Source organism: Mastacembelus armatus, chromosome 3, assembly GCF_900324485.2.
Source record: "Mastacembelus armatus chromosome 3, fMasArm1.2, whole genome shotgun sequence".
NCBI classification, from domain to species: domain Eukaryota; kingdom Metazoa; phylum Chordata; class Actinopteri; order Synbranchiformes; family Mastacembelidae; genus Mastacembelus; species Mastacembelus armatus.
In genome coordinates, this window is record NC_046635.1 from 455,565 (window position 1) to 468,966 (window position 13,402).

General features: G+C 41.4%; 1 protein-coding gene across 1 annotated transcript in view; it reads right to left on the reverse strand.

The window, feature by feature from the left end:
- The window catches only part of LOC113137971 (multiple epidermal growth factor-like domains protein 11), a 110,865-nt gene that overhangs the window by 79,124 nt on the left and 18,339 nt on the right, over positions 1 to 13,402 (reverse strand). The window contains exons 2-5 of the mRNA XM_026320023.1: positions 10,643 to 10,726; positions 7,369 to 7,487; positions 6,458 to 6,559; positions 5,062 to 5,162 (exon numbers count right to left, since the gene is read on the reverse strand). Of these exons, the coding sequence (XP_026175808.1) occupies positions 5,062 to 5,162; positions 6,458 to 6,559; positions 7,369 to 7,469 (304 nt within the window). The 5' untranslated portion in view covers positions 7,470 to 7,487; positions 10,643 to 10,726. The remainder of the gene's footprint in view (positions 1 to 5,061; positions 5,163 to 6,457; positions 6,560 to 7,368; positions 7,488 to 10,642; positions 10,727 to 13,402) is intronic.

Genomic DNA, 13,402 nt, shown 5'->3' on the forward strand with positions numbered 1-13,402 from the left:
CAGAGATTTCAGCGGAGGAACGGGGTAAAGGTTGAAGCCCGGCTGAGGGGTGATGAGGTCAAAGGGTCAACGGTCATAGGGGTGACACAAACAGCTTTCAGGATCAAGGAAACAAGGACAGAATGAGCTGGACCGAGACAGAAAAAGGGGACAAGTGGGGGAAACGTCACTCTGACAGGAGATAACATGGCCTCAGGCTGAGGTGAACAATAACAAAAGGATCACACGATAATTTAGGGCAATTACCTAAAAGGTCTAGAAGCAAAAACAGTAAAACATCTACAACATCCTGCACATAATTGCATGTTTATCCAAAAGATGCAGATAAACAGGGAATAAAAAGCAGCCTACAAAACAGGCAGAAAACACAAAAACAGAAAGCCGTCTAATCAAAGTAGCAGCACACAAACCTCCTCCTCCTTTCAATTAGCTCATGCTGTGTATATTACAACAAAAGACCTGTCCGAGGCCGTTAACGTTAGCAAACCAGGCAGGCGTCTCCTTCTTGTTAACGCTGAAGAATTAGCTTCCAGCGCTCAAATTACTCAGCCGGAGGGAGTGGGAGGCTGCGCGTGTGTGTGTGTGTGTGTGTGTGTGTGTGTGTGTGTGTGTGTGATATCACAATGTGGAGTATTTGTCTACGTCCCTCAGGAGAATCAAATAAAGTTGTTTCCCAGCAGATGTTGAATAAAGACGCACAAAAGGCTTCTCTCCATTCACTTCCTCTCCATACAGTTTACCATCTAGAGTGGATAAATTGATTTCTTTGCTGGATCAAGAAGGACATATATGAGATAAAGACCCAGAGGGACGTTTTCTTTTCTTCTGACAGGTTTAGTTGTTGACATTAAGGTTCAGGCTTCACAAGTATTTTATTTTGTACATGTATCTTGTTGTCTTAAGTAACATTTAGAAGAGGAGATATTCAGTTTGTATGACAGCCTGCTAACGCTGCTTCACTCTGGGCACTTTGCTGCATAAAAGGGATTAATTTTCACAGAAATGTTCAGACGCATCTAATTTAAACAGCAAACGTACATGAAGACATTCTAGCTGCTAGAGGCAAAACAAAAACAACAACAAATCCTATGTGTCCTTTCAAAACACAAGTGTATTTTTGCCTTCAGACCCCAAAACATTAATGTCCAGTGACGACTGTGAAAATAACTAATTTGAAATATGCAAAACACATATTTTACCTGCTGCTCTACTATAAAAGGCTGTTTCTCCCTTGTATGAGCACTGATCATTGGACAGAAGCTCAGAATTAAGAATTAAACAATATTGTTGACGACTTCACGTATGTTTAATGTCAAGGGCGACAGAATATTGTCAAATGGACAAAATCAAAGTGTGTTCACATGTTCAAAGGAGCCTGGAGCTTCAGGCTGATGTGTTATCGTCTGACCAGCAGCTCAGTCTCTATGATTGGGGTACAACATTCATTAAATATGTCTGCACGTGCTTTCAGTAGGATCCCGTTGTGAATGTGTGTGTAAGTTAACTAAGCAAACATTAAACATTGGTTTCAGGTTGTTTTGTGGTCAAATAAACTAAATTATCTCAGTAACTTCTGAGATTTATCAATATTTGCCTGTTTAGTGGGAAGTGGGAGATAACTCACCATGGCTCCATCTGATAAACTATGAATTTTACATTTGGCATCTAGTTTACATAAAATGATTAATTAGTGCACCTTTAATGCTATTTAGTTCAGATTTGGGGCAGATATTTGTGGATATACGTTACTGAATGTTATGTTTGACATTTCTTGACCATGGTAAATTTCCTATTGATTTGTGCACAAACTAACTGGAGCAGAAATTTGAGACGATGAGTTACTATTTCGTGCAAAGCACCACTTTGATTATTCGTTTCTAAACTCTTGGGTTTTGGCTGTGACTTTGTTACTTCCCAACAGTATAAGAGATAAAACACCAGGCTCAGCAAAACAAACAGGGAGTCCAGAGAGATGCAGGTTGGGGTCAGATTAATTAGTGACTCTAAATTGTTCTTCTGTGAGTGTTTGTCTCTCCAGGGTCAGGGTCAGGGTCAGGGTCAGCACTGAGACAGACTGGTGGTGTGTCCAGGGTCATCCCTGCCTCTCGCCCAGTGTCAGTGGCATCGTTAAACATTTGGGGCTTCAGCCCCGAATACTTTGAGCTCAGCCCCAAACATATTCGGTCCTGGAGTGAAGTGGAACTAATTACAGCGTCAGAGAGAGGGGTAATAATTTAGCAACGCACTTGCAGGGAAAGTGGTAGGAAGGTGCAGATTCACTGACTGTCAGTCATAAAATCATGACTGTTATGTGGGAACACCCAGTGTTGGATATTTGAGGGAAACAAAGGGAAATGAGAGGCCGGCACATTAAATTGTCAAAAGTCAAAACTATTGCAGTGGAAACCTTTTCTACTAAGTTACACACACTCCCAGTCTCACCAGTGAAACCATTTGCCTTCCTCTGCAGAGCATTGTGTCCACTGAAGGATGGACAGACACTAACTTCTTACACAAACATACTAAAACTCTGAGCTAATTGCTCAGGCAAAGTACAGTTTGTTATCTTGATGTTTTTACATTTACAGTCTGACTGGACAGACAGGTCAACTGACATCTACAAAAAACAAGGTAAACAAACCTGTTACAAACAGCAATTTAACCTTTGCGAGTGTGTCTGTGTAATAACAGTTTGATTACGTTATTTAGTGTATATGCAGATGAAACAACCGATGCCCGTCTCCCACCAAACAAAGCACAAGCCCAGTGCAATAATGACTTAGCCCCTGATCATTTCAGCCTCTAAAAACACCCCTGAGCGGGACACAAAGGATGGATGGAGGGAGGAGTGTGAGCTGTGTGTGTGTGAGAGTGTGTGTGTGTGAGTGTGTGTCTGCTTCTCTAACAATTAAGAAGAGAAGCTGAAGGTTAAAGAAAGAATTACTATATATATGTAGGTGTCACATCTGCCTCATGTTTAATTTGATCTACCCATTGTGTTTTTCTTTGCTAAACCAAAAGCTTCAAACTAAAGTAACTGTGGAAACATTAGCACGTTATCTCACTGAATCAAACCCAAAGAACAAATGCAGCTACACTCGCAGTTATTTTCTTAAAAAGAAATATAAAGGTATGAAAGAACCACAGCCTGATTTGCCCAATGAATCGCTCAAAACAGGAAATCCTACTGTACAAACAGTAGGAAATCTGATGTTAATAGATATTTTGTGCTTGCAGCTCGTTTGAGTTTGTTTCAGTCTGTTTACGCTGATTGTGGTCCAGCTTTCAAGTAGAAAAGGATCCACTTTGTAACAGAGCCAGATTGATCTCACTTTGACAGCTCTAACAGCAGATATAGATAACTGCCTGGCGCAAAAGATAACGACTGAGGCTGAATCGCTGTTCCATAAGATACACTGCAATTTTAACAAGGATGCTGAATACTTTGTGTGTATGGAGTGGAAAAAAGTTTGAAAATAACAATGCAGATGACAGGAAAATGATTTTGTTTGTGGCACAGACGTAACGCAGAACACACGTTCCCCTGTGGTGGGAGGATTTTATCTCCAAACGTATTGTGGGGAAAGTGCTGTGTGATATGAAACAGCAATACTCAATATGTTTTTATTGTCATTTGATCAAAGACAGTGTGCATCGATAAGAGCACCTGAACTTCACTTATATATTTAGGTTCCACCGAGATGAGCGAAGTCATTTATTTGGTCTTCATATTATTAGAAACTCTCCCTGCAGCCCTTTACGGGACAAGCTGGTGCATGGACGGATCACTGTTGTCTCAGACTCAGCTCAGATCTTTGGAGCCGTTTGCTTCCTGTTCTACTCATCAGCACTAAAATTATATTTATGGTGTTTTTTGGTTTTTTTTACAAATCTCTACATAGATGAGAAGAATGAGAAATAAAGGTTCTTCAGAATTACAAAACCCAAAGGGGTCAAAAAGTTAAATTTGAGGGAACATGAGAGAAAATCAAAACCATATAGGCCAAAACCATTTTACTGACTTTTAATAATTTGTTTTTCTCTCAATAAACATGGGATTGTTTCAGTGCTGATTCCTGCAAATGTCACAGTGACAATGCAGAGATGTTTTAGCTCCCAAGGAAACATAATCTTTTCTTTTTTTAGGATTTCTTTAATGTTCCTCTCGTTTAAAAGTAAAGATGCTAGAAGAAACCGAAGATGAAGAGCGGCCTGCCATGTAAGAGACATCCCCAGGCAGAATCACTCTGAGGATGTTGCAGCGATTCATTATGCTCTTTAACCACTGGGCCACCTGGACGGACCCATTTTCTGTTTGCACTTTCAGAGCAGATGATTATTGCAATTTCTGTCTGCAGTGGGCGTGTGATGCAACATAACAGAGCGCAGCACGCACGACGCACGTCACAACGTCCATACACACTGTGGGTCTGCAAATCTGCAGCAGGTTGGCTTCACTCAGCTCATCTTTCTAAAAATGTCCCAGTAATTTCCTCCATATTGACGTCGCTGCTCCACAGAGATGTCAATATGTGATTCACATAAGAAATGATGTATAAAGCAGCATCACTTTTTTCATATTTATAGCAAAACATAAAGGACATGAACAACTATAAGGACAAAAATGGTTGAACAGAGGTTTTGGTCTGATTTGACATATGTCACTTTGTCTGGAAATTACTGGAAGTTACTTTGCAGATTTTAAAAAATGCTTTATCGAAGACATGAAGTGTCAGCGGCTGAGAACAAACAGCCACTTTAATTAGCACTTTGAGTTCAAACGGGTCGAAAACTGAAACTGCACCGATTCGTCTGCACCGCTGGTGTTGACAAGGCATCAGTCTGATATCTGCCGCTGGCTAGTGTTAGCAAGAACAGGCTGAATAAAGTCCAATCCATAACACTCTTTACAGGACTTCCTCCTCACAGCCAGGGATCAGATCTGTGGACCCACTATGGGACATCGCCAGGCAGCTGCGATTATTCACACCTCAGTGATCCAGACGCTAATGCAGCTAGTTATCATCCACATTACTTGGGGTTAGGGTTAGATCAACTTACGAACACACAGGTCTCCACTTTCATAGAAGCCTGGGCAGCACTGAGAGCGTCGCCTGTACATGGTCCTCACGCCTCTTCTGTAGGCTGTCTTGTAGCTGATCCTGCACACACGCACACACACGCACACACACACACACACACACACACACACACACACACACAGAAAAAACATGCCATAAATATAAACATATGCAACACTTGAATATTTAAGGAGCTTCTCCTCCTCCGTCAATGTTTTCTGACATTTTCAGTTCAGATCAATGACGCAGCTCTTAGTCGGACGGATGAAACTGGTGGCTATAAAACTTAATGTGCCAATTAAAGCTGATACGCTGACAGTCGCTCATCAAAATGACCCCATCACACAGAGCTGGCATTAGACTGTGGTAACTGACTGCCTGTGAGCCTTAGCAACAGAAATGTGCACATCACCACATGTGCAGGGTTTAAATATTTTACTTTGCGTCTGAACTGGCTGGAGACTGTCGGTGCATGTGGTCACTTGAATTGTTCTACAGCCCACACTTGTGCTAAACAGTTCAATCTAACGTGTTAATCAGAAAGTAAAGAGCAAAACACTTCAGGTCCCCCCGTTTGACATTCACCCTCCTGTTCCCCAGGACTGACATGAGGAACGTCTGAAGCTTTTCTGTGTCATAGACACATAGTTCTCTTTAAACTCCCGTAAGAATAGTCAAGACAACTAGCAAATGGAAGTAATGCTGTGGATATCACTGATGACCTCTGACCTTTTGATGTAATTCACAGTGGTGAGTGCGGTAGCCGTCTTCAGGCTACTTAACTGAATGACACTGTGCTAAATGGCATTCGGTGGTTTGAGCATGAACATACAGGCCGCAATCCAGCACAGACGGTAAAGTGGACTGTAAAAATGATTTCAAGCTGCTGTTACCTGTAAAATACTGTTGATATGTCTGTGCACAGTGAATATAAGAGCTGCAGGTTTGATTTCCCCCATGGGGGATGAATAAAGGTTCTGTCTCTGTCTGTCTGTCTGTCTTTGTTTTCAGTAGAATGATTCTCTAACTAACCAGAGCCCATTACTGCTCTGTATTGATGACATAGACTATGGATTATGGATTAGAATGGTGAAATCTTATACATTCTTGTGTTTTTGGAGTTAATTTGATGAGAGAGGTTTGGAGCTTGTCACATTCAAACCCTAATTTTTTTTTAAATCACTGTAAATCAAATGTGTTAGTCTGACAAAACGAGAAATCCAAGGACGCCACCTTGGACTCAGAGAAAGTGTGACAGGCAATTTTCTGACAAATTATGAACTGGTTCAATAATTGGTTAATCAAAAACTAATCATGAGGGTCAGCGAGAGTGAAAATACTCATCAGTTGCAGCTTTAGTCTTAAAATGTCTTTACCTGTGTCTGGTACACTTGAACCAGTTGAGGATGTCGGTGCAGCGGGTGTAGTAGACCTGGTCAAACGGGTGAGCGTAAGACTCCTGCACAGTCACTGCATAGCTAAAGGGATGGAAGATATGACCACACTTCAGTTCAGTGTCTAATCGTCAATACATTGTCATCTGTATCCAAACTGCTGCCTCACTAATCCAACAACACAGCCACGGGTTTCTCAACTTCCTCTCAAAGGTTTGGTGAGAACTGAAAACAGTGGAGCAGACGCAGTATTTCTAAAAGCTAAACATCACAGTCGTATCTTATGTTTCCCATGAAACAATCGAGTCAATAATGTTTCCTTTTAAAAACGGGTGATCAAGAGGTGCAGTATTGATCCCAGAGCAGAGTTAGGACACGTCCTTGTGGTGCTATTTTTCACTGCTGAAACAACTTTAGAGAACTTTGCCACATTTATTGTATTCTCATAAAAACACAAACTTTCAGGATTTTCTGACATCGCTCTTTCTTTCTGTACCTTTGCTGTGCTGATGGCATCTGCTCCTGAAACTGACCATTGATTCTCACCATGGGGTCACTTGTGTGGAATAAACTGAGTCTAACCTGTGGTAAGAGCTGGAAGCTGCAATGGCCATCAGCAGTAATATCTATTTCCACAGTTCCCACTGATTACACTGAGTTTATTGATCACAGCACCTAGACTCCGTGTTGTTATCATCAGAAATGACAAAGTGCCTCCACACACATAACCAGTGCTCTGAATTTACGGTTTGTCCCCAGGAGTAAACCTTTTCCCTTTTGATTATTGGCAAACCCACAGGTTTGATTTGTGGCAGGGGAGTCCATTAGCTCACTGCAGCATTTTCATTATTTCACTCTGAATATTGGAGAAGACGCTGAACTGGGAAACCGACCTCTCCCAGTGGTTGCACACGTTGGGGTCATCTGGGTTGAGGGAGGAAGCCAGAGTCATCAAACCAAACAGGCTGAGCCACATCAGGACTTGGACTCCCATTGTCCTCCCTCCTCCGTCCTTGAGGAAGCAGAGAGGGAGAAAGATTTTACCTTAAACAGTCTGTTGTGCTGAGAATAAAGAAAACAAAGACTAATCGCATTAAACTGAAGAATAAAAAAAGACACTGATGAAAGGTAAAATGGTGAGGAAGACAAAACATAATGCTGCCATCAAACGCTGAGAAGAACAGGCAGGAACTTCTTCACAGTAACAAAAAAATGAAGAACAGAACATGATCAAACTTTCAGAAGAACCTCAGCAAATCAGTGACTGACAAAACCAGCACATTTCCATAAATAACAGCACCCAGCTCATACTCATCGTCCTCATGGGCAGTTATATAAAGCACACGTATACAAATAAGTACAGCTTTATTTCCTCATGTTCTTCACATCTCAGAGGCTTTTAACGGCTTTTTTAGTCACTTTAGCATTAAGACGTTATTTCAGACACATACATGATGAGCTTGTAAAATACAATGACTTGCTTCCACTTGAAACATCTCAAGCGGTTTAATTTAAATAAGTATTTGAGGCACAAAGAGAAATACCTATGAATATTTCCCATGAAGCATCTAATGACTCCTCAGATTTACCTTGACCCTCACCTGTAAAACTGCACAAGGCATCTTAAACTAAAGGACCTGAGTATTTTCTCCACCACCGTTCAGAGGCTGCATCTTTCCACATGGTGGGATGCTGCTTGTTATGTAGCAGCAAAGCATGAGGTATATTTGAATCCAGCAGGTGCTGGAAATGCTGCAATAAACTTTAATCTTTTAATCACAAATCACAGAGACAAAGATTTGGATTCAGGCCTGATCAAATATCTTGATTAGTTCAGTCAAGTTTCTGAGCAGTGTACACACTTAATAAAGTGTTGACACTCGTCCCCCTTTGTGTTTTCCTTTTAGTTTCATATCTATTACATGAGAAAAATCAAAAACTGAAGTCAGTCATATAGAAAAGCTTCAGAGACTCTATGGCCCTTAAAACTGTGTGGATCCTGTTTGTTCTGTTTATCCTTGATATGTGTCTAGACTGAAGCCCACCTGTGGAAAACTGCACTGACTGAGCATAACACACACACACACACACACACACACACGCACACACACACACACGCGCACACGCACGCACGCACACGCACGCACGCACACACACACACACACACACACACACACACACACACACCTCTACTGTATATAGGGTATAATTCACACTGCTTTATGTTTATATCTAACTTGTGTCATGTCTGCACATCACTGATGTGATATTTTAACCATCTAATGACCCTGAAGCTGAAAAATGACGTATACATGACATGACGCATACAGGTGCTTTAGTCCGATCAGACAGTTTCCTGTCTCCATGCGAGGAGGTGACACTGCAGAAATACATAATCTGCTTCAATTAAGTCTAAAACCCTAAATCCTCACAGGCTCTGCATTAAAAGGGCCGTGCACAGGTTTGAATTCAACACAGGACAGAAACTCTGTAAAAGGCTTTCTGTGCCGCCTCCTTCCAAAACAAGGACACGCATGTGGAAAGAAGGCAAATATGTCAGAGTAATTACTGTAATTCACAACAGCGTCACAGGTAAGACCGCTGATAAATAGAATAAGTGGGGTAATCAGTTAAAAATGAAACAAGCAGCAATTTGAAAAACCACACCAACTGCATATGTCGCTGTGGGCAGGCGATGTCAATACAAAAAGCAACAGGGAAAGCGATGCAACTGGTCTGGGAACATGGAGACGACTTAAAATGTAAATGATATAACACTCAACTCAAAGGCAATGGAACGTCCGCTGTTATTTTCTGGGAGGGTGGCTGAGCGCACGTCAGGGAGAAAAAAGTTCATATCTCATGTACTTTTATGCAAAATAAAATAGCGGGGCACGCATGCACTGCTGAGAATGCCAATCAGGAAACGCAGCCCTGCAAGCAACAACTCAATGTGGGGTTATGTGCCTGACACAACCAATCTTGTTTCCACAGAAATCACTCACTGCTTTACATAAACATTAGCTTCACCAGTAAAGGCAGCAGCAGGGAAACATGAGTCTTAACTGAAGCTGTCAAGTTTCTCACAAACGGCCAAAACTGCTGAATCTGGGTGCAAATATATTTAAGGCGGCATGTTTTTAGCTTTACAGATCCTGTTTTTATTGTTACATTAGCCCTCGAGACCAGCGGAGAATTTAAGGCAGCACTGACGGCGCTGACAAATTTATTACTGCAACCTTTTTCCACATTAGCCTGAATTTCAAACAACCTGATAGGACGTGTGTCTCCACCTACACCTTCAAAATGTTTGCACAACGAATGTGTCCTGGGAGCGTTGTTGACTGCAGCTCTGGGCCTGGAAGTGACACAGGACTCGATAGTGGACCTATTCCTCATGCCATCAGGCCGTCTCAGCAGCACACACACTGACAGCCCTGGAGAATCATGGTGATGATGAATAAACCGCTGAGTGACAGAGGCGGTACGAGCCAAATCCTCCCACCCACACTGTCCCATAAAGGCATGACATTATGATGTTCGTTTGTGGACAACTGCTGCAGCGTTCTCATTAGGTGAGATGCCAAGTGGAGACAAGCTGGATGTTGTCTGTGTGGAGACTGGAGATGGGTATAATTCAGGTGAAGAAGGAAATCAGCCTCAGCAGGATGAATAGATGGTGATGATGAGTTAAGACTGATGTAAACAACAGAAGTCTGACAACAATAATAGAAAAAGCTCACTCTAATATTATGTCATGTTATTTACTGTATATTTGAGACATTTCACCTACTAATTCATTTTATTTTGAGAACATGATGTCCAGAATTCATGTTACAATAAATGTGATCTTGACACGATGCATCAGCTACTTTAGCTACTGTCACACAGACATTTAGGTGAAAGGACATTGGGCCATTTTTTAAAATGGCCACAATAATTAAATACCTACGTTATAAATAAATAAGATAAGAATTTAACTGATCATTTTTTACAATGGCAGAGCAAACAGACTTTCACTGCTTAGGTCTGAGTGAAAATCATCCAATATTAACACTAATATTCATATAATATTGTAATTATAATATAATACTCATGTGAACGTGATAAAACCAGTCAAACCTTAATGTCACTGGGGAACCAAAGAAGGCACAGAGTGCATCTTACCTTGCTGTGCGACGAGTAGTAACCTGATGTGGAACTGTATCGTGGGACAAAGACGCCTGGTGGAGGGACTGGGTCTCAGGACACCTGTGTTTAACAAAGAGACAGATGCTAAGAGCAAATATATCCAACCTTCATACAAAGATCTGTGAAGTATCATCTTTCCTGCTCCAGTGTACAAAGTGACCACAGTTCACCTGATCAATAACAGTCAACAATCACTTGTTGTGTGAAAAAACAGAAAGTAAATGTGCTTCTTTGTTATTTGTTTGTCAGGGCTGTTTGTCAGAGTTTCACAGCCCGAGTGTTGCTGCAACAGCATCTTAATCATCACCTGCATTCAGATGTACCTGAGGACAGCAAAACTGCAGAGAATTCACTTCCTGAAATTAACTCAGTTTCAGCACATACAGGTGGAAGGTTCCATCTGATTTTCCTTAGGATTAAACCGCAAGATAATCCAGAACCACCAAACACTCAGTCAGCACTGGTTTTTACCAGCTCTGCCATATTTTATCACTGCAGCTCACGAACGAGGAGAAACAGCCGCTGAACCAAAGGACCACAGCGTTTTAAACACTCTAATGAGCGACTACAATATGTGAATGCGTGTCTGAACGTACATTTCCGTCTCAGGCTTTGTGTTCAGTGGGTGCTGTTTCTCATAAGGAGCAACTCACAGTGACAGCAAATCAATAAAAACACTGTTATTGTTAGTCAAACAATATTTCCCCTGCCCTGATGAATGTCTCAGCATCAGCAGAGCGGAGCTGTCAGAGACTGAGCTTCCACAGAGCTGCCACGATGTGGTACAGACACAGGCATTATGAGTTTATTGGGGAAGAGGATATGATGTATTGTGCTGCACTGGAGAAAAAGACAGATGTACTATTGAAAATAACTCTAATAAAATTGACAGTCATAAAACAATCAGATTTTACATTGTGTACAACTCACTGTTAAGGATTAGACTAAAATCGCTTTCCTGCATTTCCTAAATCAGTACACAAACGATTGCAAGCCCCTGTCCTCATACGTCTGTCTATTATTACTATCATCATGGAATTTCTACATGGCAGGACATTTTTCTGCAAGAAGGAAAACAGGAAAACTCCTTTTCCCAAGAGGACTCCAGTGATCTATCCACAAAGTCCCTGCTGTGTAGTAACACGCAACATATGGACGAGAACATTTCCATCTAAAGTTTCAAAATATTGGCAAAAATACAAGCAAGTGCACTTTTCCATTAATCCCTTCTATGTCAATGGTCCAAAGGGACATGAAAAACTCCTGTAGAGCACTTGTGCAAACTGCTGCGTGACATTTAATTGCTGCTTCCAATCACACGTGGATTTATGGGTCTTAATATTTTTCCCCCAGTTTTTTATCTGCATTGGTGTGAGTCAGAAATAAGCTGCTGCTGCCTCTAATGTCAGAAAGGAAAAAGACTTTCCGTCTAACAGTCCAGTCGGTATTTTACACCTATGGCAACGGAGGCAAAACTGGACTTTCAATCTGTCTTTTCTCTTTGTGGTGTCTCAGCGGGAATCCATCACAGAAATACAAATCTCACAGTGAACTTTGACTGGGTTTGTTCCAGGAAGCCATTTGGTTCTCTTCATTTTTGCTACAGCATCACACATGACGTTACTGTAGCTCACTGGTCAGCAATTAGGTTTAACCACGGGTCAGTGGGAGCAAATTAGATTTCGAGGTGCGTGAAAGATGCAGGCCTATAGCTTTTAAAATGCTTTGTTTATCTGAGCACCATTATCATTTAGGAATGAGAAAAAAATTTGTAGAGCCATGAAATGCAGCAAAGCGATTTTTCCCACTGTTCTTTGTGATTATCATTTAACAGTAAAACTGATTTATAAAAGCTCGTGTTCCCGTGTCTGAGTGCTGATGTTCTTACAGAGTTACAGCAGCTTCTGGATGACTCAAACTAACGTTACTGTTGCTGCCAGAGCAAAAAGTGCATTATGAACACGCTGCCGCCTCAGTTTGTGTCTGAGGCACAAGTCACCGATTGTTAAGTCAACATTATTTACAGGAGGGATCCAGAACGGACAGAATTGAACATGATGATCAGAATATTACAGGAAACTGCTGCTGTTCCTTGAACTTTATGGTAAAAACTGTTGTCTAACGTGCTCCATCTACACTGGATCAACCCAAACCATGTCGCCGAGCTATGGCAGGAACTGTCTCTAAACAGAAACGATGTCAGACTGTATTCTAGGTTTTTCTGTGGTGTTGAAAACCTGGAATAAAACTATGACATGGGTTTTTGTTGATTTGTAATTCTGTGTTAATCTAAAACTCCACTTTGGCCTAGTGATGTTGGTTTGTGGGATCAGTGACGAAACGCCTCGATGTAAATGCAGAAGGAGGAAATCAGGGGGAATCTGAAAGCACATGCTTTAGTGAAGCGTGAAATAAAATACAAAGCAGGGACAAATAAAGAGGATGGTTCTGTCGCTGCAGCCAGAGAGGAGAAGATATAGAAAACAACACAGATCCAAGAGTTTGAGTTCGATTTACTCAATTCACGACATCTAACAAACACATATCTATATAGATATATAGATATATAGATATATAGATGAGGCTTTCCCATGGGCTCCTTCCTGCAATGAGCGCTCGGCAAAGGTCATCATCCCCCACTGTTTAATTAATTCTGGCTTTTGAGCTACCAAAGACCAGTGAAGCCATGTGCAGCCATACAGACCCTTAATATGCGACTCAAAGCTTCATTGACCA